The sequence below is a fragment of the Anoplopoma fimbria genome, chromosome 18 (assembly GCF_027596085.1).
Source record: "Anoplopoma fimbria isolate UVic2021 breed Golden Eagle Sablefish chromosome 18, Afim_UVic_2022, whole genome shotgun sequence".
Classification (NCBI taxonomy): Eukaryota; Metazoa; Chordata; class Actinopteri; order Perciformes; family Anoplopomatidae; genus Anoplopoma; species Anoplopoma fimbria.
The window spans coordinates 19,301,195-19,328,296 of NC_072466.1; the positions used below are offsets into that span (position 1 = coordinate 19,301,195).

The 27,102-nt window shown below is 41.7% G+C and overlaps 2 protein-coding genes and 1 non-coding gene across 4 annotated transcripts in view; 1 reads left to right on the forward strand and 2 right to left on the reverse strand.

Moving 5' to 3' along the window:
• The window catches only part of ccdc85cb (coiled-coil domain containing 85C, b), a 43,290-nt gene extending 26,622 nt beyond the window's left edge, over positions 1-16,668 (reverse strand). For both annotated transcript variants that reach the window (XM_054618147.1, XM_054618146.1), the window contains exons 1-2: positions 16,455-16,668; positions 15,458-16,210 (exon numbers count right to left, since the gene is read on the reverse strand). In XM_054618147.1, the coding sequence (XP_054474122.1) occupies positions 15,458-16,169 (712 nt within the window). In that variant the 5' untranslated portion in view covers positions 16,170-16,210; positions 16,455-16,668. The remainder of the gene's footprint in view (positions 1-15,457; positions 16,211-16,454) is intronic.
• Positions 16,669-17,408: 740 nt separating this feature from the next.
• On the reverse strand, positions 17,409-23,050 carry LOC129106877 (cholesterol 24-hydroxylase-like). Its single transcript, XM_054618144.1, has 15 exons — positions 22,823-23,050; positions 22,605-22,682; positions 21,611-21,692; positions 21,290-21,363; positions 20,915-21,001; positions 20,580-20,718; positions 20,221-20,331; positions 19,971-20,133; positions 19,570-19,635; positions 19,171-19,243; positions 19,007-19,091; positions 18,642-18,752; positions 18,385-18,473; positions 18,182-18,248; positions 17,409-18,093 (listed from the first exon to the last, which is right to left on the reverse strand). The coding sequence occupies exons 1-15, from the start codon at positions 22,960-22,962 to the stop codon at positions 17,947-17,949; spliced, it is 1,512 nt and encodes a 503-aa protein (XP_054474119.1). The 5' UTR covers positions 22,963-23,050; the 3' UTR covers positions 17,409-17,946.
• An 80-nt stretch (positions 23,051-23,130) lies between these two features.
• trnat-ugu (transfer RNA threonine (anticodon UGU)) lies at positions 23,131-23,203 on the forward strand. The gene has a single exon. It is a non-coding gene; the product is annotated as a tRNA-Thr (tRNA).
• The last annotated feature ends 3,899 nt before the right edge of the window (positions 23,204-27,102 follow it).

The following is a 27,102-nucleotide window of genomic DNA, read 5'->3' on the forward strand; positions in this document are numbered from 1 at the left end:
AGCAAAATGTGTCCCCACACTATAAAATAAGAATGTTTGTGACAGGAAAAATGTAGCTGTGGCTGAGGTGGATATGCTGCCACTGGATTCCAAAGCCCCTGAACTGTAGGAGGTGGTTGTATAAATCTCATACTACTGGCTACTGGGTAAAAACCTGAAATAGTTCTCTCTTGGAAATACACGTATTCACTTTATTGCAGCGAGTAATATGAGAACATTGATACCACTCTCATGTCTGTGCAGTAAATATTAAGCTACAGCCCAAAACTTGCTAGCTTAGCTTAGCGACAGGAAAAGGGTGTGAAGAAGCTAACCTGTCCAAAGGTAAAGGTATAGGATCGTGTTAATTAAACATTTGAATTTCTTTGGAGAGGCAAGTGGTTTCTTACCATTTTCACTCTTTTCACTAAGCTAAGCTAAGCTAAGCTAACAGGTTGCTTAAATTAATATATAAAAAACTAAACTATTGCTTAAATATTCCAGATATTAATAATGTTAACTTGTAACTTCAAAACATGACACCATAAATCACAAATGACTGAGGGACAGTATTTATTTTTTTATTTTGAAGACACATATTCACGTCTGGTGTGAACTGCATCAGCTGCATCTACAGTGACCAATTATACACATTTTCTACTGTTCATTTTTGCCAAGTAAACACCCAGACCTTCTTTGCTGTCCGACAGCACACCTCCATAACATCAGGGACCTTTTCAATGAAAAGGCACCAGATGAGTCGACAGCAAAAGCAAGACTCCCTTCAGTCAGGTCAGACACTGCTCGGCCTCCATTGTCTGCTGCGGAGCTAGCTGTCCTTTGGGAGCTGCTGTGTCAGCTTACATTAGCTTTGAGTGACACAGATCAGAGCGGGCCAGAGGTGAGCAGGTGGTCAACCACTCAATGGATGTCACTAACAGACCCACGATGAAACGGAGGGAAGGCAACAATTAATCGCTAACAGAAACTGGTGGAAGAAACAGCCATGGATAAAGAGATGAAGGGATAAAAGAGGAACAGGCTGTTCTTATTCTCTCTGGAGATTTGAAACAATACTAATTCTAATTTATTTATAGCTTGATACAAATTATTGTGAATTCGTATGAGAGGAAGTCTTGCCAGAAACTACATCAATGCTTACTAAACAAGCTGTTTTGTGCCTTTTTGCAAATGGAGGGTTATCAGACCTCTAATCATCTTACTGTAAAAGCACCAGATTAGCAAATGGGAACATATGCTAGCTCTTTGTCCTCCACATCACAATCACTTGCTTCTCTTGTTTGAAAATTCGACTTAATACATTGTTTTAAACTTGTGTTTTAAAGGTGTGAACGTGTCTGTCCGTCTGACAGCACAGTGGCAGCCTGTCCTGATTTTGACCGCCTTTTATTCAAAGTGTGTGTTGGGTAAGGTATCAGCAGGATCAAAGCGGGTACAGAAAGGGATGGATGGCTTTTTAATTGTGTTGCATGCGTTTGACGTCTGCACAGTGACCAAATGGAAAATGCAGTGGCTTATATTGACGATATTTATCTGATTCACTAGGCTCACAATTTGGCTTCATTTTAATTTATGTATAACATAAACTGTACTTTTTTAATACTGATACAACACTGACGTTTGTAGGTGATGTAATGTTGAGTATGAATGCCAATTCAGCCCTTTCTCTCATATTTTCTCTTCCACATATGTGGACTCCCATGAGGCAGTTCATCCACTCCGACGCCTGACTTACACAACCAACTTTTTATTAGACCATAATGACAACGCGCTGCGCTCACTTTACCTCTCATCCAAGTTCATGTCAGCAGACTCTTCTTATTGACATTCCCCAGAAATTTAAAAGGCAAGGCAACATCCAACCCAAACACTATTAACCTCTACAGGTTGCAATAATCACTATTTTACATTCAATATCTCAAACTGAAAAACATAAGTCATAGCAAAACTAAAAATCTGTCAATTGTGGAACACCACAGAGACAATTGATGGTAGCAACACATCTAATCCGCTGGAAACACTCAAAGTCTGATCATTATGAGACACACCAATGGTAAAATGGAGGTCTATAAGAGCACAGCTTCATCAGATATTTGAATGAGACGTTGTGTTAGCTGGATTGGGCTGCTGACTGAAATGTTGGGTCTCTCCTATCACATACAAAGCAGACCCAAACTGTCAGCACTGACAACAATATACATTCTTTGGAAACCTTTGGTATTTGTAAGAGTAAAGCACAGCGATAGCAGCTCTTTGAGCGGAGATAAAACGGATTTCTCTGTTGAAATATTAACCTCTCTGAAATAAAAAGTATGAAAGTCGGTGGCAAATGCAGTGCCCGGAAGTGTGCACTTTTCAGAGATTACGACAACAGCTGAGGTTTCAGGGACGGACAATTTTCAGCTGTGCCTCTGAGTGCCGTCTTCCTTTTCGCTCCTCCTTTTGCTCTTCCTCATCTCTGTTCACCTCATCTATGCTCCTTTCACCTCCGTTGCCCCTCTCATGTTATCTTGTTTCTTCCCTCCTTTAATCTCTCAAACGACCATCTCTCCTAATCCCATCTCTGCCTCTTCAACATTTTTCTTAACTCTCATCATTACTCATCTTTCGGCTTCAGATGGAATCAGCTGTTAGAGCGATTAGCGAGCGGCGTGTCCAGCGGCGTTATCAGCCCTACAGAACAGACTTCTGACGGACTTGTGTTGACCAAATGTATGGACCCATAATCTAGTAAACTTCGTTTAATAACTGTTCATTTAAAGTACATGTGCTGTCTGTGTGGGAGAGATAGAGTTAGACCTGCAGTGTTGTAACTAAGCTTGAAAAATAAAACTTCTAAAAACTTCCACGAAATGTGCCCGTTTGAGTTTATGAGGGATGATTTTAGAGGAAGTTCTTAAGAATCAAGCACGACGAGTATCATGTGTGGACGGAGATCTTAAAACCCCGTTTTCAAATGAAAACGAGGTTTTAAGATCTCCGTCCACACATGCGTTTCAGCATCGTTTTCGAAATGATGTGCGTCCAGACTTGCTCCCCTGAAAACCAATATCACGTGACTATTCATGTACACTGGGCATGCGCGTGCCGGTGTAAACAGGAAGTTCATTGGTTGCTTGGTTACAGATAATACATTACACTACTCTTGATACTCGTCGTGCTTGATTCTTAAGAACTTCCTCTAAAATCATCACATGCGTGAAAACGGGTTAATGTGGACGTGGCCTCAGATTCCCCTTCTTCTCAGCCATCATCTGTTGAAGGTTCCTCGAAAACCTCCTCAGTCAGCCTTTCCACCGTTTAGTGCACCACGCTGCCACAACTGTGGTAATAGGATATCGACACAAATTAGTTCTATGCTTCTGCTTTCAAACTATTTTTATGATACACATTCCACTCTCTCATTCAACGGTCGATTATTAACTTCTGCAAGGAAACCGCTCAGATTGTTCAAAGCGTAAATAAAGCACCATATGTGGCATGAGGCTGGAGAATTACCAAGCAGAAGGCGACAGGCTCCCTCCTCATCCTTTTTCATTTACTGTTTGTTTCTAGTGCATGTGCTGACTACAAGAGGACCCTTCAGGTATACAGTCCTCCTTTCTCCCTGAAGGAGCACAGATTTAGAGCCACCGAGAAATTCCTGGATTAAGATGCATTCCGCTGAGACAAGTTTGAACTTGTTTAGAAGTTTTTAGAACAAAAAGAAAACAACTTGACAGAGGAAATGTAACAAAAAAAAAGCAGGGTGAGAGATCTACAGTAGAAAGGCGCAGAGCTAAAGGAGGCGCCACTGTGTAGAGAAAGCACGGTGAAGTACACCCCATAATACTTAATAATAGGGCATAGTACCCTAGCAACAAGCGCAAGAAAGAGGCATGCTCTGCTGTGTCCTCCGTTGCTCCTGGATCCTCAACCTTGCATCTTTGATTGAGAGGTTCTCCTCATCAACACTCCAGGAGGAACTTCCAGCCCCTCTTCCCATCATGGATCCCTCTACTTCCTGTTAGGACACCCTGTTGCACCCTAATAAGGGAACTTCCATTAAGTGTACATGCCATTTAACACTGTTAAGGTTCAAGACAGTGCTCAGTTCATACTGTGCATATCATACGCAGGGCTACGTGCCATGTATTTAAAATAGTGGTGGGCAGAGATACAGCGCTCTTCCAATCCTTTTAGAGGAGAAGCCCTCCTCTCCAAACCCTCCTCGGCAGCACCACAACATCAATGGTTTAATCGCCTTCCATCTTTTGTAGACTGAGAGGATATGTGGGAGATGCACTGTAAAACAATCCTCCTGAAATCCCTCTTGGCTGGCCATGTTACTCAACAAATCTGCTGCAGATTGAGATCGAAAATGATGATGGGGAGCTACAGATACAGACACAGGTCAAAGTGGAATCATCATAAAAAATGGGAATGATTGCAGAGAGACACTTGTATGTGCCGTTTTGGAAAGTTAGGACCTTTTGGCAGCTACTCACTTTGGCCTGTTAGAGGGTTTAGATGTGGTTTTAAGATCCAAGTTAGAATGAAGTATAGGTTAGGGTAAGGATTTGGATCAGATATTTAATTGTGATGGTTAAGGTCAGGGTAAAGGGATAGGGAATGCATAATGTCAATGAGTGTCCTCACAAAGCTTTAAGCACAAGGTTGTGTGTGTGTGTGTGTGTGTGTGTGTGTGTGTGTGTGTGTGTGTGTGTGTGTGTGTGTGTGTGTGTGTGTGTGTGTGTGGTTCATTGGGTTCATTGAGTTCACTCAACAGTCTCACCTCATTCAGACATCGTTGTAAATGTTGCAGCTTCAGCGACATTTCTATCAATTGCAGGTATCAGAGCATATTATGTAATGGTCCAGTGCAGTCTTCCAGTAGCCCATGATACCATTTTATCTATATGATATTCCAACCTTTTGCACTCCGCATCTGACACTTGAAAAAGTCCCATGAGCTACCATGCTGTTATATAAATATATTTGAGTATACAAGACATTTTTCTGTTTAAGGGTATGAGGGGAGTTTAATGATGTCGGTCATAATGCTTTAATTTAAATGTATGTTTTTAAGAAGCCACACTGTGATAATGATGTGCTTACAGGGCCTTATGGAGGAACACTTAAGGTGTCCACCAACCTTTGTTTGCCTCCTGATTGAAAAAGTGCTGATGCCGAACTCTACGAAAAACTGCAGCAGAGGAGGAGCAGTGGGAGATCAGAGGAGGCCACACTGCTGGAGAGGAGAAACGGGCCGACTCTAATTGACTGTCAGAAGTGTCATCTCCTCTCAGCATGAGTGAGAGGAGTTTGAAATATGCTGTGTGATGCCCCTCTGAAGACAACTAAGTGGCTCCATTTGCCTCATCTGACACCTTCCAGCTCTATAAGGAAAAAAACTGTCCGACTGCAACAGAGACGACAGAGGGGACCATCTCTTCCCCCCCATCCCCCATCAAAGAACCTTTAAACTAAAGTCTCTCACCACTTCCTTTCCTAGTCTCCATCTATCAATCTCCAGAGCCAAGCAGCTGATGGAGAAAAGAGGATTTGAGGGAGACCCAGGAACATCTCCAGTGTTTTAGATAATCATGTGGACATTCCTGATGGCTGTTCCACCAACATTAATTCCTCCAATACCCTGACATACATACAAATAGATGAAGGGATAAAAATGCTACTGGAGTTGTACCTCTAGCTCTCATCCATCAAGGCTGCCAGTCATTGATTTAGCCAGACAAACTCTTTCCGTGAGCTCGCTTTTTCCTATGATCATCAGCTTTCACCTAAGCGCTTTATGATTGTGTCAGTCGCACTGGTAGAATCGAGGGCTCTATCCTTGTCTGAGTTCAAATAAATAATGACTCACCCTTATAATCTGAGGCCAAGTAAAGTGGAGCTGGTCGTATTATGTTTCTGATGGAGTTTCAGGAGCCATCAGATTGCCGCAGAGTATTTGTCAAGATCAGAACAACTGGGGCTCACGAAAAAAAAAAACAGATGAATCCTTTCCGAATTCATATTTAATGTGCGACGGAATGTTGAGGATGTATTCACTGCAGAAGGATTTCAAAGCTGGCCTTTCACCTTTCCCCATGTGACTCACTCCCTTTTCATTCGTCAAATTTCCTCTTTATATAGTTTACCTTATAAAACACATGGGGGACTTAGTGTTACAACATCTGTGAAATAATGAAGACTTTATTGATGTGACTTTATGAGTTCTCAATAAATATCAACAGCGTCTTTTAGGCTGTTCTTAGGCACAACTGTTATTAGAGCTAGATGCTAACCTCAGCATGCCAATATGCTCACAATGGCAAATTTGAGGCTGATTGGAATATGATTAGCGTTGCAGGTCTTTGGTCATAAACCAAAGTATTTGGAACATTTTAATTTTGATGTGATGGCACTATATAAAAAGGGGCCATCCAAGTTTTAACTATTTATCCTGAGGGAGACATGAATGTCAGAGCCTAGTTTTATGGCAATCAATCGAGTAGTTGTAGAGAAGTTTCACTCATGACCACAAATGTGAACCTCATGGTGGCCCTCAATAAAAAAGTCAAGGGAAGAGTCAGTAGGATTCATCATCTGGGAAGAATGAATGTCTGTGCAAAATATTGTGCCAATCCATCTGGTAGATGTTGAGATATTTCTCAGGATAAGGGAGAATTTGTACGTTCTGATGGCGCTAATTTGAAAGACACTGAATCCCAAAAGTCAGCAAGATTTATCCTCCAGGGACCACAAAGTTCTGCTCAAAATTCCACAGAAATACTTCAAAGGTGATGCCAGACTGGCTAATAACAAAGGAAAATATTATCTGGTAAAGGCAAAATATTGTCCTATTTTTTATAAAAAAAATATCCAGACAAATTACAATTTGTCTTTCATGAACTGTGTATCTGCTTTATTATTTAGCTTACATTGTCAGATGGCCACAGGGGCCTTATGGTAGGGCATTACTGAAAAGGAGGAGGGCTGTTACACTCCCAAATGCCCTCCACTGTAACATAAGACTTCAATATACCTCTCACATGTTCCCTATCCAATTAAGTCTTAAGACATTTGGAAAATAAAGAAAACACTCACACACAAACACACAATCTATCAGTTCCCAATCCCATTTGATTGATCTCGTGTCATCCGAATGTTTCCACGCCACCATCCAGGCTCTAAGTAACATGAACAAGTGGAGAGAAGGGTCTCAAGGCCCATCGCAAACCAAAACAGATGCATGTTTTCATAAGTAACACAGTCCATTCTTGGCACTTTAAACTGGCCTGCAAGAGGAAATTAGGCAATGTTACCTGAAACCTTCCCAAAAACTTCCTGAGAAACAATGTAGAGACTGTACAATTCATTCCAGATGCTTCAGCCGACTCCACATTATCTCATGCATCTGGAGGGCTCAACGAAAGCTCAAATTATATCGCAACCTTGCCTGTGAAGACCAATCAAGTGCTCCGATATTTTATTCTTGCAAGAGATTTTTAGCAAAAAGTCAGCGAAAACATTTGTACGAATTTCAAATGAGGACTTATGACTCAACTTTAAATCTAATGAGCCATTCCATTCGGGACCAATCAAAAGTGTCCCAGTGCCCACATTTTAAGCACCAGAGAAAAAAAAAATCTAGAACTGTTAAACTACAGGCTGGAGTGAGGAGACAGCACTTTCTAAATGTAAGCAAGGTTAAGACATGTGCTGACACCAGTCTCCAATGTCGCAGCAACAAAAAAACAAAGAGCTGACAGGCAGAAAATCCAGATGAACACCATGTTCCTCCCAGGCCTCGAAAGGAGCTGATGAAGAGGTGTTCTGTCTCAGAGTTGCTGACTTTTGCCGACCTGGGACTGTTCCACTGTTGAAGGTCACTGTGTGTTGTATACACCGAATGAAATTGCTGATGGTGAGTTTATGGTGCAACCCCCAGATGGGCTTATGTCACTATGCCACCTGAACCCAATCTATCCAACTCCCCTCTCGTGTCTCTCGTTTGCATCTTTATTAGTTCTTTAGATCAGACATATAACACGAATCAATAAGGGTCGTGCCAGGATGCAGTACTGCTCATTGAAATCAACTTTAGTCGGTTAAGGATAGGCTGACAATAAGACAAGCGAGGGACAGTACATTCGACAGTGTAGAACAAGCCCTCTCTCTACAAGCTATCGCGTATCAATGAATGCAGGTTAAGATAAGAAGAAAGTATATGCAGCAATATGACTAAACAAGTGTTTAACCAGATACAGAGAGCTTATAATTATGTTAAACCTTCAGAAGTAAAAAGGTCTCTTGTGTTACAGTTGTCAGCTGGTGAGTCACTTTGTCACGTGAGTCAAGTAAAGTGTGTGAAGCTCATAAAAAGCGTTTCCAGTGAAATGTCAGTTCATTTCAACGTCAGATAATATTCTCTCCCAAAACCGAAAGAAAATGTGTTTTCGGCAGAGAGGTACAATTATCTGCTTCTTAAAATAACACGCTCGATTGGCTAATAGTTTAGAAGAGAAAATGAGTGTGTCACTGGCACCCCACTCTGTTTGTCTCTTTTAAGTAGGTTAATTGGAAACAATGCGCAGACACACACACACACACACACACACTCACACTCACAGATGACCTAGCTATGGCTTGCATCATTCTGCACGGGTCAACCAGCATGGAGGCCCAGCATGCCCAAACCAATCCCCATCCCCCTACCCCTTCCCTCTGCTTCAGTGACTCTGAGGCTAGGCATGGGCGCCGTCCACTCGCCCCACTGATCATTGCTGTTGCCTAGGCAACTGAGCAACCCAGCCCCTCTATCAGCCCACTTGCCCAATGATCAGAAAAGAAGGACATACATCATTTAGATCAGTGTAGTCTCAACCTTCCGCGGAGAGAGGAAGGCTGAGATAAGTGGCTGATATTGTCCTAATAATTCTAAGACAACACACTGTTTGTTTGGTAGGACACCACATTTAAGTCACTGAAAGATGTGAGACAGGACCACACAAGTATAACTAACCATTTCTTGTACAAGGCACTAGCATCAGATCTTACAGGGAGTCCATGTCTGTGTGTGCGGGGCTCATGCTGGCACTATAACCTCATTCTGTCCACTATGTGCTCTGTTGATGGGAATGAACGGACAGCGAATCAGACAGCAGCTTCACAGGAATCCAGAGAGAAATGGATGCTGATGTAGATAGAGGGAAAGACTAGAGAAGTGAAGCGTGTCTTTCACTTCTCTAGTCTTTCTCCCCGTCCTCCCTTACGGGGAGGAGCGTGAAAGTTCAATGAGCGCCCCAGACAAGCTCTTTCTTTGGTGTACCATGTTCCTATTCCCCTTTCCCTAATAGGAGAGAGACCCACTTCCTCTATTGTTTACCCAGGAATGTGGGACGTCCTGACAGGCTAGCTTTTCATTGACAGTACACAGCTGAGAGTTCCCCTGTGGCTCTTTCACACAACCTCTCCTGTGAGTGAGTGCGTGTGGATGTGGATGTGTTTTTCTACTCCATTATCTGTGTTATCAGCCGACCAGGCCTCCCACAGGCAGACAGGGTGCTGGGAAACACAAGCCAGAGAGTGCAAGAACAGCAGGAAACCTGATCGAGCTAATGAAAGAAAATTGAAAGGCTTCAATTTGATGTCTTTGGGAGTAAAGCATATTGTACATCAGCATTTTCCTTTGAAACACTAGAAATCAACAGGGCTATAAACTCTACTGCATGTTTAAACATGACCAAGTGCAATCCTGTTCATTTTCATAATTATAATAATCCTAGAGCTGCAACTTCAGTTTAGTCACCAACAGTGGCTGTAGTTTTTTTTTCTCTTCACAAGTCAGCTTCCTGGAGTAAGGAGACATAGATCTGAGTGTGGACAAACAGGATGGCAGCGACCGAAACATCCTATTCCTACTTTGAAGCCTTTTTAAGCCCCACAGAAACGCTACACAATGACTTGAAACCACAGCGGAGAAGAAAACACCATTGTGTTGATCCTCCAGTTTCGTTTGAAAGCAGAATGGAGCTCACACGGAGACGCCAGGGCTCACTCTCTGCTGATTGATTGTTTAATGAAGAAAAACACAGGACATCCTGAAAGCATGTGATTCTGTGAGCCAAATAAACTACCTATTAAGATTTTGCAGTGATTTTTAAAAAAAAAAAGCAAACAGGGGCTTTGATTATTTCTCATAAAAAGTAAATAAATAGATATTTTAAATCAAGACAGTACTCTTAAGAAAGGAACGTAACCTGACTATTAAAGCTTATTGGTAATTCACCACAGAGGGAAAATGACCAAATGCTTCAGTCACACATGAATGTGAATACCAAGGCGCTGCCTAATTTGCCTTACCGTGATGAATCACACACACACACGCTGGTGGCCAACTGGGAGGGCTGGTTATACAGTTTCATTGTGAGCTTGTAGGTCACGTCACTCCCCAAGAGAAAAAGAAAACTGAGAAGAGAGAGCGAGACAGAGAGAAAAGAAGAGTTTCCACTCACTGTACCACCTTATATATTGACACACACACACACACACACACACACACACACACACACACACACACACACACACACACACACACACACACACACACACACACACACACACACACACACACACACACACACACACACACACACACACACACACACACACACACACACGTTTAAAACACTTCTCAGTGAATTCATTAGGAATAATTTGAGTCTAATTTGGTTTACAGGGTGACTCAACAGAGTGCCTAACATAGGAATGCATAGCTATGCATGTAAGAGGGCTGTGCAGACAGTCTTCTGTGATGTAAAACAACATCTTAATCAATGCGTTGTGCTTAATCTCCAGTGAATCACTAACCTGTCTGACTGGTTTCTGAGACTGACAGACTCATGGTACCTAGGGCTTGAAAGTATTAAGGAAGTGGCACAGTGAAATTCACAAAACATTTGGTTGTAGAAGCTTGGTGATGTTGCCGTGACTACTCTACAGCTAGCTGGTGGACTGCTGGTGTGTGTGTGCGTGTGCAGTGTGTGCCTGTGTGTGTGTTTGGGGGGGTATCCGCTAACACACCAGTCAGTAGGGTAACGTATCCTCATACAACGGTTCGTATGATATCCTACGAAAAGTTACACCTCATTTTTTTGGGGCGTTTTCCTACGAAAGCCTGCAACGCATGACAATTTATGCTCGTTACATACAGTCTTTTTCAAATAAACTAACTACTAACAACCTAAATACTTAGATAGGTTTAGGCAGCAAAACTACTTTAGGTTTATGCACGGCAGAACGTGGAAGGACCGTCACTCGGAAAGTATGAACCGGCATTTAAATGTCGGTCAAATGTTGGCACTATCAAGGGGGCTTGAAGCCTGAATTTGGTGGTCAAAGTTGACCAAAGTTGGGCTCAATGTGAATAAATTCATACCAACACAACCCCTACAAGCGTATCCACTGACTGTGGCGATAACGTTGTGCTTAAGAGGATTTCACCGCAAAATGTGTGTTTTTAAAGCTGGAATGACCAAGTCTTAAGGTTTGGTAGAAAGGAAGGAGGGAGAGGCCACTGTAAACTTTTTCAGTAATTAGGGCGTTCTGTCTCCAGCGGTGAAATTAAGTTGACCTGATTTAACATCTCACTGGCCTCTCGCGCACACGGATAAACAAACACAAACAAAAGTGAAGGATAAAGCCACTACTGCGCTGAAACGATTCACCAAATGCAGGACTCGACATTAATGCTTGCCGCAAGTGAACTCTGCGTTGGGGCAAATGGAATGCCTGCAGTTGTTTTATCAGGCAAAAGAGCTACATGGTGAACAACAAATCCGTTGAAATCGGCAACAATGTTTAGTTAAACGGAGCTCTTCTCTTGCCAGTTGTTAGCAGCAGATTGGCAGAACAGACCTGCTAAATAACAGAGCTAACAGCATAGCAACATTTGGAACAAGTAACTTAATGAGACATGTAGGCCTGTTATACTGTAGGAAATCCCATCATGCTGCTCGTGTATTCACAGTGAGCGGCTCTTCCGCTGACAGCATAGAGTCTCTCTCTCTAGCACAGTCCTGCTTATAAATAATAATAATAATAATAATTAAGCCTTTATTAGTCCCACAATGGGGAAATTCGGTTCTCTGCATTTGACCCATCCCGCCCGGGGTTAGGTGTCTCGCTCAAGGACACCTCGGCATGTTGCCTGTAGAGGGGTTTGAACCACCGACCTTGTGGTTGCGGGTCAAGCGCTCTACCTCATGTGCCAGCTAACAGCTAATGTACGGAGGTTCCATTCAGCTACATTATGCTGTTCAAGCTCCAAACAGTGAAAATGGGTATTGGAACACAATGTTATTCTAATGTATTCAAATGTAATCTTGTCAAATGTAGTTTTGGTGAGATACTTGAATAAGTACAGTGGTTTGAAAGCGATATTTCCACAGCAGTGTAAAATAGATTAGAGGTGGAGTTATGGCCTGTTTGAACTTAACACTAGCTCTCATATCAAAAGGTTAAAAGGTGTGTGTTTGATTAAGGAAGCTTGCTGGGCCTTCATCATTCATTGTGTACACATGGTCTGTGGAGTTTTGAATTTGAATGAAAACAATTTAGGTAAGAAAATATTGATGAATCACGGATTGGCGCGCAACACGTTCACATGCACGGTCCAAACAAAGATTTGAGCGTGCGCACTGTTTGTAAATGAGGCCCAATGTTCCTTTAAAGCCATTTAGCAGCTAGGAGTCCAAGAGAATGTGTGAGGGTGTGTTAAAAGGTCAACAACCATTATTGCAGGGAAGATCTTTTCAGCTCATCTGGACAATGTCAAAGCAGCACTTTGCTGTCTCGCTTGGCCCTTTGTCTTTATCTCACACAGCTATACGCAGGCTGTGTGGCACTATAGGGGGGGTCTAATGTATGCTCTCTGTGACGGCATCATGTTTCAGGCGGTCTTGGACTGGAATTGGGTTTCAGACCACCAAATGTGAATGCATTGAGAAGTCTGGAAAAGAAAGTACACTATTAAAAAGGTTGTGAAACACAGTGGTACTCAATGTAGCAGCTACTGTTTTTTTCCTTTTCATGTCTTTAAAACTGAAGCCTTTGCTCTCCTCACACATAACGCCACACTCCCTCTCCAAGTAAACATGCCTGTGTCCCTAAAGGAAGAGGAATGTGTGTGTGTGTGTGTGTGTGTGTGTGTGTGTGTGTGTGTGTGTGTGTGTGTGTGTGTGGGGGGGGGTCAGCCGTGTCAACGCACAAAAAAATTAAAATTAAGCAGACAGCAGGATGTCTATGAAAACCAACCTCCTCTGAGCTCAGTATACCCTCCAACATGCCCCCATCACTCCACCCCCCCCCAGCTCCGCAGCCGACCCCTTACAGCCGTTCAGCCGCTCCCCCGACACTACCGAGATCTCTTTTGGGGCCTTTTGCTGGGCCCCCTTTTATACACTCCTCTCTCAGTGCCTCTTTTTGCCTCTAAAGAGAGAAAAAAAAAGAAGAATTGACAGAAAATGTATGAAACACAAGCTTCAAGCTCAACCAACTGGTCTGTCATACTTTTGGGACACCAAACACATTTACCCTCCTCCTCATCCTCCTCCTCTTCTTCTGCCCGTCTGTGTGTGTGTCTGGCAACCGGACAGATGCTGTTCATTTAGCGCTTGAGCGGCAATCCTCAAGCTTGTCTCCTAAATGCCCAGGAGGAGACACTCAGGCATTTCCACAGTATTAAATACAGCCACACTGCAGACCTCACAGTGCAGCCAGATCTGACCTCACGACATTGTCACTCGGATTTAAAGCAGCCAATTGAGTAAATCTGTGCTGAGGAACAATTGTCTGACTAGTCAGACCCATAGGAGCTGGTGTCTACCCGTGAGCATTGACATTCCATATCCAGTCAAACACTTCTGGAAGCAGTCTTCCAATTTATGTAACAGCAGATTAGGATCAATGTAGTATTGCTTTGTCGACATTTTTATCGATTGATATCTTGATTATTTTGTTTTGTTTGCAATTATGTAAAACCCGGAAAGATTTGAGATGCTTAGCTTTGTTAAGGACTAAACAGCATCAATCTCCTTCCCCAATACACTGGTTTTAACAATGAAATAGTGAACCTCTCAAGTGAAGCGGGTCCTTCCAGTGCTAGCGTGTCATTGTGTGTGTGTGGGTATTTGCATCTGTGCATTATTGTCAGTGTTGAGCACACAGAGCCAGAGCCTCGGGGGCACACGATGTCACACGCATCAGGAGAAACGGCAGCTTAGAGAGGTGCTGGGCCGCTGCAGACACAATATTCATGTTACATAACGACGGCCAAACACCGCCCCAAAAATGTGAGTGTTTCCGGATTAAGGGCTCCCTCTGTTCCCACTCATGCTTGTTTCCGTCCTTTAGTATTTGTCACCTTCACTGCTCTCACAATGTATGTGTATGTCCAATGGATAACACGTGACTGATGTGTTCCGATATTGTAGCTGCTTACTTTGACCTCGTATTTGCTGCTGCTGCTGCTGCCCTGTTCTTGTAAATCGGGATAAAAATGATAATGATGAAGTTTAAACTAGGTGGAGGATTTTTTTTTCCTTCCATGAAACAGAATTTATTTCCCTTGCCAAATAAATCATGGCGAGTTATAGTCCCCATGTTCTAGCTAAACAAGGCTTAGTGTCCTCCTGTTCCATCAGGGCATTTTCATCCCGGCTTGAAGCTTTCAGCCGTGTATTTAGGTCTTAACACAGGCACATTGATTTCTGGTCCCAAGCCATGCATTTCAAAGCAGACATGAGTGCTCTTCCTCAACCAAAAGGCAACAATGATAATCAGTGAAAGACTCCAAAAAAAATCTATTTGCTTGAGCCCCCCCCTTCTTAAAGCTATTAAGATAAGTTCTCTTCCTTAAGGACCACAAGGGCAGTGACCTAAATCAATGCAGATTCACATGATGGGGTAGCATGGGACTGAAAAGGCCACCTAGAGATACTGTGTGTTCATATGCATGTGTGTGTCATAATCACCCTAATCTAGACATTATGGTGAGGTTAAGCCAAGATTAATCCTTCACAGCAATTTTGATCAGCATATGTCGTCAGTGCAATCTCATCCTGGCTGAGTTATCTATGAGGAATTTAGCTGTAGTACTCCAGTGGCATACTTGTCTTTGGGGAGCTCAATCACACAGACGTAGAAGAAATCAACAATTTGAAGATGCCTCAGAAGGGCAACAAGCAGTGCATCTTATCTGGAGATCTTTTGAAATCAGGGAGAACTTTTGGTCATGCATCCCCGCACTTTTGGCCACAAAGAGGACAATACAACCAAAAGGGCATTTCACCAATGTTTCATGGAACTGAGTGGTGGGACTCTAGGATGTGCGTCTAGTGAACCTGTATTAAGTTCCCCTGTCACCACGACAGACAGGTGTGTTTCCACATGTGGAGGGAGTGTGTGTACTCACCATTAAGTCCATTCGGGATGCTCCTGTGATGGTGCGGTGCTGACAGGTCGTCCATGGACCTCCTCATGGTGGTGCCCAACTTACTGTTCTCGGAAGCGGGCTTGTGTATGTGGTTGTGGTGATCGGGGCTCCCAGCACTGCCCGCACTGGACGTGCTACTCCCGTCCCCAACATCCCTGACCGTGCCCGTGCCACCGTTCAGGTTGGTCAAACTGGACTGACTGTCTATGGAGCTCCTGGACCCTGCTCCGTTCCTCTCCTCATCCAGCATGAGGATGATCTCCTTGAGCTCAGAGTTCTCTCTCAGGACGGTCTCCTGGTTGGCCTCCAGCTCCTTCAGCTTCATCATGTAGGTGCCCACCTCCTTCCACATGGCACTGGCAGTGTAACGGCCGAAGCGTTGCCACTCGCGGGAGAGCTTCTTGCCCTTCTGCCGGTCGTCGTCCAGGAAGCAGCAGAGCTCACGGAGCTCGTGGTTGTCGTCCTGCAGCTTCTGGTTGACCTCCTTCAGGCTGCGGATTTCGTGCAGGTGCACCTGCAGCCGCCGGTTGATGTCTTTCATCATGTTGCCGTGCTCGATCATCAAGTTCATTTTCTCGCCGTCCACTCTCCTTAATCTCCGCGCCAGCTCCTCTTTGCTGCACCGCAGCATCTCCTCGTCCGTCAGCTGGCTCAGTTCTTCCTTCGGTCCGTCGGGCGGGTTTTTAGCCATGACTGCCGCGGCTCAAGAGTCTCAGTTCGTGTAAACGGTGGCTTAAAAAATAAAATAAAATTAAAAAAAAACTGTCAAAACTAATTCAACCAAGTTGTATTAAAATACGAGTTCATTGTCCAAAATATGAAAGTATCTTTATGCCCTCCTCCTCAACAGGCCCGATAATGCAAAAGAACATATGAATGTGATGCTATGGCAACTTGTGCATGAACTGAATACCCTTAATAATCGTTTTTAAAGGAAGAGCCTTAATGTATTTCGTAAACAGCTGATGGTACTCACATTTCGTCAATAACGGAAGCACGTGATTTGAAATCGATGAGCTGGGACTTTCTATCAGGTCCTGGTCCCGGCGCAGAGTCCCGTCCGCACAACACACCGCGTCCCTCCCTCTGGACACCGCTCCATTCAAACGACGATGAAAAGGAAAACCTAACCAATGAATAGATCACCGTTATCTGATCCTTAACTTTAGCTATAAGGTGAAACGTCGCGTAAACTAAATGGGGTTTTTTTCTTTACGCCAGCGCGGCTCTCTTGAACGCGTTCTCGCTCGGATAAGCCTCTTTAGTGAGGTGCTGTGCTGCTTGGACGGAGGATTCAAGCCTTTCCACTCAGCCAGCTTGGTATTAGCAGCGGACCCCCCCTCCTTCGTGTCCAAACACTCGGGTTTGAAATGATTCAAGAGGATTGTGGCCAAGACGGCCAATCAAGACGTGGGAGAGCAGCGGACAGCAGGTAGATGAGCCTCGCTAGCTCAGGCTCAGCCTCTTAAAGGGACAGTAGCTTCTGTTCAGAAACAAGAGACCCTACAGAGAGCTGCACTTTAGCTTTTCATCTTCACACATTTGAACTGTTTTACATTCATTTTTTTTTTGTATTTGCTTATAACCATCTGTTGGTTACGTAATAGTCCAGTTTCAATATAAAAATTGACTTTAACTGTCATTGTATTTATATCTGCCTCTGACTACAATGTCATTCGCCGCTTAAAAAAAATAAAATATATATATATATATGAGAAAACTCCTGAAATAAAGCTTAGATAAGTGGCAACTTCTGAGTGTCCTTTCGCGGGCAATTGTTGTTTAATAGGTGCTTTTGAAATTTATTTGCAAGGTCACATCGCCCCCATGTGTACACTGTCAGTAACAGACAAAAGAAAGCCATATTGAGTACATAAAAAAAATCACTGTATCGCAAACTGAAAATTAACTTCAATCAGATTCTCAGGCATTGAATGAATCGTCGTCAGTTTATTTAGGTCCAAAGCAAAGTAAATAATACTTTTTTTTTTTGCTGTCTCAGCTATTCAACATATCTTTATTTGTGTAAATTGGTAAACTCTTCATTTTCATTTTAGTGTTAAAGGCACAAAACAAGTTTAGAAGCTCGGCAGGTATGAAGGAGCAGTTTCACAGATATAAGGTTAGATTAAAGTGCAAATGATACTCAAAAAGCATATATTTTTTGTTCCCATATCATCCTTATTGTTAGGTAAAATAATCATATTTGTCACCGCTTGTAGATATATTACATTACATTACAGTCATTTAGCAGACGCTTTTGAAATACTATGTATATCATTAAAACAAGCACAACATTTATCTTTATAAACAATAAGTAATAAAACAACTCTGCAGCATGAGAGGCTTTTGGCTGAGGCAGGAGACGCTATAGGCAGTAGTCTAGTGTAAGCAACCGAACAAGCCAATTACACCACATGGACCATTATGGTTTCTGCTTATGTTATATGGTAACGTTTGACCACCTATTACTTGTGATTTCTGCGTCTGATGGAACACACAACTTCACTCTTGGGCCTCAGTGTGCCGTAGTCCTGGAGGTCAAAGGTCTGGCCCGGCAAAAGGGTGAAGTCAAACCTCTGGAGCAGCTTTGCCATAACGACTTTAGCTTCCATCTGCAAAATAGCCCCACAGCCCATTGCGTTAGTTGCATGTGTTGTTATGTTTTGTCTCTGCTGATTATTTACGATAGTCACCACCCACCTGAGCAAAGTTCTTTCCCAGGCATGCGCGTGGACCGAGGGCAAAAGGGTAGTAGCAGTAATAAGGCCTTGTAAAACAGAGAAGAGACAGCCTCCATTAATCCACGCCATATTCCTTCTTTCATCTGGGACAATGATCCGTGGTCTAAAAGGTTAAGACTTTAAATAAACCATGGCATTATGTGAAAATTGTGCTCCACTTACTTAGGAGCATCTGGGTGAAATCTGTCTGGATCAAATGTCAGCGGGTCCTTGAAGAATTTATCCATTCTCCCAGTCACATAGGAACTGAACTGCATTTCAGAAGAATGAATTGACCATCTTGATAGCAGGTCAGTTTCGTTATGCTTTGTCAGTATTCTCTATGTATATAAAGCTGAGACAAATGATATACCTTTTTTTGTTCTGACACACAATTCCTATTTTATGGGTAGAAACCAACTCAAAAGTGCACGACTCACAAAACATGTGACTCCTCCAGGTATGTGGATACCGTCAATGACAATGTCTTCCAGTACTTCGCGAGATGTGCCTGGAGCCGTTGGGTACATTCTCAGAGTCTCTTTCAGCACCTGGGGGGATGTTACAGCGGGAGATGCACATCTTTGGCAAATCGCTTTAAAAATGTTGATTTGAGCTCATCAAAGCAGAACTGCGGAGAGGAGGTCTAGGTTTTGCATTTCATCCATGGATTTATAGTAAGGCTAACTTGAGATTCAGCGAATGAGAAAATGAATTAATATGTGAGTAAGTTGCACAGTGGATTCACAACATGTTTCACTTCAAAAGAGCTACACCATCATTTTCCTAACTTCATGATATGTACCTGTGAGAGGTAGATCAGCTTCCCCAGATCGTCATAAGTGATGTCCTGTTTCATCCCAATTACATCATCCACCTCTTTCTTCACTCTGACAAATAAAAACACAACTGAAGATCATTCTAAAGCTACATTATTTAACTGTTTTCCACTGCATTATTAGTTCTTACTTCTCCAGTATATCGGGAAGTCTTGCAAGTTCCATGATGCAAAAAGCCAGTTGATTGGCTGTTGTTTCGTGCCCTAAAATGATAGAACATTACCTTCAAATGGAGCAAATGTGGATCAATAACACACTGTAAATTGACATTTTTCTTTATCTCTAATCCAAAAAGTTGAGATTTAAAGAACAGTTCACCTAAAAACACAATAAATGAAGGAATTAAATATTAGAGGAAATAATAACAATGGCACACAGACAAAAGACAGAACATTTTTACAGAAGAGCATATGGGTTATTGTAGATAACGATGTCAATAAACATGGTAAGCTTGTGCTACAAAGGAAGCACAGCACCAAGCTTATTTTGGAGCATTTGACACCTCAAAGCAGACACAACACACACTCACCCGCGATAAAAAATGTCACAAAATTGTCCAACATCAACTCTTCATCTTCTTCAGTCATGCTTTCCTCTGAAATAATAACAAAATAGAGTTGAATAACTAAGTCAATATTCTAGTCATCTTATTATATCATTGGTATATACATTTACATATTCTATCTTCTGTATATAATTGTAAACAGGCTGCTCCACAGATCTCATAATATGTCTAATCAAAGATGCATATGTTGAGCTGACGATGCTTGTAGTTTTAATGGGTTTTCTTATACTATTAACTCTTCAGTTTCGAATAAATACTTATATATGACCTGTACATTAGTGCAACTGTCATAACTGAGGAATGTTTAACTTTTTCTTCTTATCTAATATATTCAGTCAATCAATCTGAACTTTAGGGACCATAACCTTTGCCAGCAGATTTGATGATCTGTGTGAGGATGTCGTTGGGTACGTCATCGCCGTTTTCCATGGCAGTCTTTCTGTCCTGAATCCACCTAGCTCCAGTTGTGCGCAGCAGGCGGCAAGCTTCCCTGACCTCTTTAATGAATGGTCTGTTCTTTGGGTTGAACTGGAAATGCAAGATTTAAGGATCTGCCACACAGTTAATAATATTGTCACCACACAAATTACATGCAAACTTGCTGTGAAGTCTCACCTCAAAAAAGTTGTCTCTGACATAGAAGAGCATCCCTTTCAGACATGTCTGGACGGCTTTAGGGAAAAGTGACCTATCCTTCAGCAGGTCTAAATCCACACCAAAAGCAACCTGAAGGTTATCAGGAAAACAAGGTTAATGAGATGATTTTTTGTCATAGGCTAGTGCTCTTGTCACATGCAAGAAAACATTTTGGAACACCGTACAAGAGACATAGCAACATTCTATAAGTCATTTTCAATGGAAGTCTGTGACATGAAGCTACAAACTAATGCCCGACACCCACAATGTTGTTGGCCCGCTTGGCTGCTCTGTTGCTTTTGTCACTTATAGTGTAAACATAGGATAGGGCATAATACCTTAGCAATGACATCAAGGGTAAGAAAGTTGACTAGGTTGAGCATGCTGGCCTCTGTCTGGTTATCAGCGACATCCGAAAGTTTAGTCATCAGTTTCTCTGCCCTCTCATTGAAGGTGCCTATTAGACCTCTCAAATACCTGGAAACACAGTAGTTTAAGACGGTGGACTGTAAAGCTCCACAGATATTCTGCCATTGGACAATGTTGTCCAAAAGAAACAGAGCAAAAGATACCCACAATCTGAACAGATCTACAAAGATTGCAAACACTGGATATCAAATAAACCTTGAGTCGATACTCTACAGTGACTCTTCGGGAAACCTGAATAACTCACAAGCTACTGAACGCAGGGTCCATGATCCGGCGCTGTTTATACCACTGTTCATGGTCCTGTGCTGCAACCAGGCCATTACCCAGGAACCTTGACAAGAGACATAGAACACAATACTTTTCAAATTAGAAAGATAAGGTTGTATACATATCAGAACAGTGAAGTGAACTAACAAAGCAATTTTCTGGGACTCAAAAGCGGACTGACAATGCTCATGTACCTACAGCAGAAGTTGTGTCAGCTCTGGAATTCAACATTTTTACAGAATAACAAATATACACTTATTATTATTATCATGCTTAATTGTTCCTTGGCCAAACAACTTGTATGGCATATTCAGTATGAAAAGTATAACTAATCTAACGTAGGAAAAACTACCTTTGACCAAAAAGTTTGAAGATTTTCTTGTAGAAGAATCTATCTTTGGGATACTTTGGGGACATCAGGATCTCCTGAAACAGAGCCATCAAAGGACATTAAAAGACAAGTTTTTTTTAATGCAAAACATTATCAGGATGAATTCCTATCTTTATATTAGCAAAAAGGTTAACAGTTGGCACTGTAGGTCCTTTTGTTTTTTTCAAGGGTTTCTACCGTAGCAGGTCTATCTGTGTATCTTTGCACTTAAATACGGCTTATTGTGCAATGTTAATGCAACTCAGGGTTACACAAATACTATTGAAAGGTGCGGCTGTTTACCTTGGTTCCCTCTGGGCAGGTCACAAGGATTACAACGTAGTGCAGGAAATTTTGCCTGCAAACAGGCCCATGGATCTCTGCCCTGTAAATTAAGTCTTAATTTTGGGTTGGTTTTATTAAGGTACATATAAGAGCTTGTGGACTTGTTGGGAGAACCTGTAGAACAAAAATTGGAACTGTCATGTTTACATTTTCACCTGTATGAAATGTTCACACACATGTGGGCTGAATTTTAAGTCACTGAAAAAAACAAACATGAAGGCTCGAAGAATAAAAAGTGAAGTTGTATGTTAACATTTTCCCTCACAGAAATTGTTCACGTTTTTGAGCACAAATTTCTTACATACCAAGTACACACAACATTATATTGCACGTTATATGAAATCCAATGCTCATGAAATTAAAAAAAAAAGGGAGCTAAAGCCAAAGTTAAAATAACATGATAGTTTTACTCTACAGCTTCTGGGGAATTTAAAGGGAAAGTCACCTCAAATGACATTATGACTTACTATTGCTTATTTTACATGGTTATCCTCAACAGGACTACATTGAACATCTCAAATAAGCGTTTGTTTGTTTTAAATAATAGTTCTAGTATAAAAAAAAATATGAATATGAATGTGTTATAATGCAATTTAGTAAATTTCCCCCAAAATGTACACCAAGTTCGCGGCTGTCAATGAATCTATTAAAATATCAATCTATATTTGTGGTTATAACACAAGCTTTTTTTTACAAGCTTTTTTTTCTTTGACTTCAAATTCAACCCACGTGTGTGCATATTTCATACAAAGTTGTTTGTTCAGTTTTTTGTCCTACAAGTTCACAGATCAAGTGATTGGCAGCATATTAATCACGGACATACAACTTAGACACATAACAACTGCATCAACATACACACACACACCGGAACTAGTTTACAAACGGAACTATGATGACATTATATCACTTATGTCTATCGAATATGTATGAAATAACCCTTGTGTTACGTTACCATTCCAGGAATTTGTCGTATATAATTTCGTCGTTTCTCGTTGACCTCAAATACGTAGCTGAATGTCCGAAGAGAAAACTGGGGGGGGGAAGCAGAAGGTGGCACAAACTGTCTAACAATAGTTTAAGCTAATGTTAGCTTGCTAACGTAGGTTACGAGGAAACAAGTATCTTTAGCATCATCTTAGCTAACATTTAATAATGCCCCACTTCACTTACCTGTCTCTCGGTGGCCCAGGTATGTGGTCATATTTCATATGAACGTGTTGAACATACAAGCAGTAACCAAGAAACAGTATGAAAATCAGAAAGAGCAAAAACATAGCAGTCCAGCTCAAAATTAAGTGGAAAATTGCCATTTTTGGTAAGTCAAGTTAAGTCGGTTTGCTACTGTAAAACATAGACCGTAATCACAGACAGTTGTTCACTTCCAAGCGTTAACTTCCCTCTTTGCCCCTGTCATATGAGATAGCTGAGAAGCTATCAATTATTAATAAAGTTTTATGAACCAAAATTGCGAAAGAACGGGCTCCATAGCTCAGTGGTTAGAGCACTGGTCTTGTAAACCAGGGGTCGCGAGTTCGATCCTCGCTGGGGCCTGAAGGGAGATTAGTTTTTCAATGATTTCGAACGCATTCTTGAGTTTAACTATTGGTAGATATATTTTGCTAATAGTGTCGCGTTAAGCCAATTAGACCCTCAATAAAAGCTTAATAATACAAAGTAATATTACTGATAGCCAACAATATGGTTTATAATTCTTACTGGCGGGTTGATTTACACCTGCTTTTACAGCAGTTACAGGTTTGATAAATGTCTCATTAGCTAGATAACAATGTAATTTAGCTGTAGCCTGTTATAACCAAAACGTCCCAGCAAATCTGCCAAGTCTGTCACTAGGACACTGTATAGGGTTAAAATTACATAATTATATTATAACATTTTATACTCATATAAAACTGTTCATACAGACAATGTCCCCTAAGCAGAAAGTCAGATCTGTGACCCAAATGAGTTTATATATTTTGTACATAACAACTTATAACAAATTGTTGCACTTGCAAGAGAAGGTAATGCATCTTCTGGTAAGACTTTAGCACTGAGCCTTCATCAGGAACACTGCAGGTTTTAGTAGCCTACAGAAAAGTTCCAAACAGGATTAGTTATTGAGACAATGTCTTACAAATGGGTCCTTTTGGGTTGGTTAGGTAGCTATTTCAAATGGCTGTTAGAACAATTTAGTTAGAAGTCTTTGTAGTCAGGTTTATGCCACATCTCTAGAAACTGAGCTATATATGCTAACTAAATAAAGCAGAAATAGGTTTATGTTACATGCACCCACTGCACCTCATAACTCCAGTTCACGATAAACATAACGCTGAGGTAAGTTCTGAGTTTTACAACTTTAAAACTTTAAAACCACATAGTACTGCCTTCCCTCTCAAAGTTCATCCCTTCATCACTTTTGGCACAAAAGGACAAGGGAAATCCTCCATGACTGGAAATAGTCCCAATGTTGCTAAGCGGAGCATACAACTACGTAGATAGATGCACTTCACACATGAGATCCCACCTTTTCACCGTCAGCTGGTGAAGCGGGAAATCCTGCCTTTATACAATTACACTTATCTCCATGAGCACTGAAATAACAGTAATTGTTTGAGTCAACACGGACTCTCACATAGGATTAATAAAGGGATGCATACAGAAGTGATAGGCCAAGTGATGCAGATGGACATTGTGAATCAAATTAGCACTTGTGTTTGCTTGTGTGAATATATCTGTGTTCATCATTAAAACACATTCTGCAGTGCTAAAAGGGGCTAAAAGGCTGTGACAAAGTAAGCAGGAAAGGCACAACATCAGATTCAGAGTTAGCTATGTGTATTTCTTAAAAAAAGCAGCATAAACTGATTGCATCTGTATAGATTCGTATTGAAGGGAGGAAATACATTGATCCATATGATACAAGGATTTTTCTGACTGATTCTAGCTCATTTCGGACTCTTATTGTGAGTTCAGTCTTCTCGGTGATCAAATAATGCTCTGATTTTAACAGCTAAACCCCGAAAAGCTCAGCATGTCCTCTTCTCAAACTCGTACACTCACCTACTTAACATTCTATAGTCTGACGCAAAGCAGGAAGTTATGAACAGAACACTAATCTGAGCCTGTGGGTGGTGACATTACTATAAGATTATGTTTACATGGTAAACCAGGCTTTCAGAATTACCAACATTAAGAATCTGTGTTAAAAAGGAGTTTTCAGTCCACTTACTTCAAGGCGAAGACTAGGATGTTGAGAGTAAAACATGATTTCTAGGACAAATCAGGAGTTTGTGTTCATGTTGATGTATTGGAGATATTGTCTCTATTTAACCCTGCAGATCAACTGATGACATATTTAAGCCAAAAAAAATGAGTTTGTATAATGTACAAATTTCCTTGATTAGTAATTGGCAACAATTTTATATTTCTATTTAAAACGTTCCTTTAAATGCAACTGGTGAGTAGCAGATACATTTTTTTTAATGTGGCAAAATAAATGATGTCAAATGTCTCAAATACAAAATATAATGTTATTCTTAATAGGATTGCAAACAAAGCTTTGAGATCTCACACTGTGTTGTAATTGCAGCTGTATAGAGTTGCTGCAGGTCCAGCTCTCCCTGAGGTATTTGTATTTAGTCTTGGTGACCAGCAGGGGGAGGTCTATGTCAGGTTCTTGAATGTTCAGTATTCTCCAATGTCTGCTTTGTCTTTGAGAAAATGAACTTCAGACTCAGGAACAGGCTTGTATAGTGCACATTTAAAGGATAAATCTGTCCATTTTAGTTTCCATCATTCCATCAACACATTATCTCACATTCTGATCTAAGGTATCCAAAAAACCTCATCTGACATACCTTAAGTATCATTTTGTTCTTACTTGTTGCTACAATCCATCCTCTTCTTCCACTATGGCCACTTCCTACCTGTACATATTGTTCGCAATAACTTTCAAGCCTGTCTGCATTCTTATCTTAAAATGAACAAGCAGTCATATTTTTGGTCCAGGGTCTTGGCTCTGGGTAAACGCTGGAGGCTAGGGGCTGTTTGATGTTGTTATGGCTGGCTGGCTGCCGCCTCAGTACTACTAGATCTGCAGGCTCCTCTCATGGCCAAAGGTATTGTGTTGGCTGCTCTTTTGATTATATTTTCAACAGAGGGAGAGGGGGAGAAAATTAAGACTCCCACATGACATGAGTAAACAAACGTTTGTAGAGTCTGGTTCATCCAAAGAATGTCAGTCATCCAGACTTCTCTGAGGATATTGATGTCCAGGGTTTGGGATTATTATTCTGAATATTGTTCTGGCTTGGTAAAACAATTTGCCTGTCTTGTCTGCAAGATTGAAGAGCATGAAGAATATTCACCTGTCACCTGTAGCTGGAGGAAACGTGGCACAAAATGAAAATACACACTTGTGTTTCTTTTTTGCGAAGTGCTCGACAACTCTTGGATTTCTGCCTCTTATGAGGGGAGGCTCCATTTTGGGATTAGTGTTGTTGATCATCTCAGAACAAGGCCTTCCTCTGTGTCAGGCTGGTCAAGGAATGGGATAAATTAAACTCCAGATAATCCATAAGATCCTGAGATCCACTGGCATTCCCAAGTCATGTAGGCAGCTGAAGCATGTGTATGGGTTCGTTTGCTACTATCAATGCAATATGTGTGTTTCCATGACGGCTGTCTTTCATTGCTCCGCTGAACCCTTGTTAGTGTGTGAGTGTATGTTTGTCAGCGTGGGCCGGGGTTACCCTCAGCATGAGTGATCTGAAGGAGGGGAGGGGCGAGGCAGCCAGTAACGGGAGCAGCGAGGGACTTGAAGGGCCCTGCTGTTTGCCGGTCAAGCAGCCGCAGTACACCCAGAGGAAATCTCATGTTCCTGCCAGCCTACAAAAGTAAACAGATTTGTAACCACCGAGCGCTGGCACGGAGCCAGGGCCACCAGCGCCATAACCAAAGGAATGAATCACATCGCACACACACATTAAGTGACTAAAAGGGAGGTGGTTTCAGAATTTTAGATGGTAATCACATTTTGTATGTGAAACAATTCATGGTAAATTGAAAAACAATGTACGGCTTGAACTTCTGTATAACCACAGTGACATGATCTCCATAAACTGTGAAGTGTATTCAGCCGTTTTTTTAGCAGCCGCCCGGGAACTCTGTTCAATATTTCAGATAACATCTCTTAGCCACAGAGTTTTGAAACCTCCTCCGTCTTTCATGTTTCTTTTTCCTCCTTCGTCTGTATTCTCTCTCTCTCTACTTTCTCCTCTGTCTACACATCTGAGGTTATTTATCTGTTATTGTGCGGCAGAAATGTGGTCCACATGTGCCTGGCTTCCCTCCAATCAGCACTCATCTGTAGTCAACTTAGGAGTCACTGAAGGACCATAGTAGACCTACCAAGCATCTTAGAGTTCGTTCCACAGCGGATACTCGCCACA

Excerpts from the sequence above, each read along its gene's own strand:
- LOC129106877 (XM_054618144.1), bottom strand. The coding sequence starts at position 22,962 with ATGGCAATTTTCCACTTAATTTTGAGCTGGACTGCTATGTTTTTGCTC. Across the intron at positions 21,002-21,289 it reads TTCAAACTTTTTGGTCAAAG|GTTCCTGGGTAATGGCCTGG; the intron begins GTAGTTTTTCCT and ends TCTCTTGTCAAG. Across the intron at positions 18,249-18,384 it reads TTTCACCCAGATGCTCCTAA|GCCTTATTACTGCTACTACC; the intron begins GTAAGTGGAGCA and ends CTGTTTTACAAG.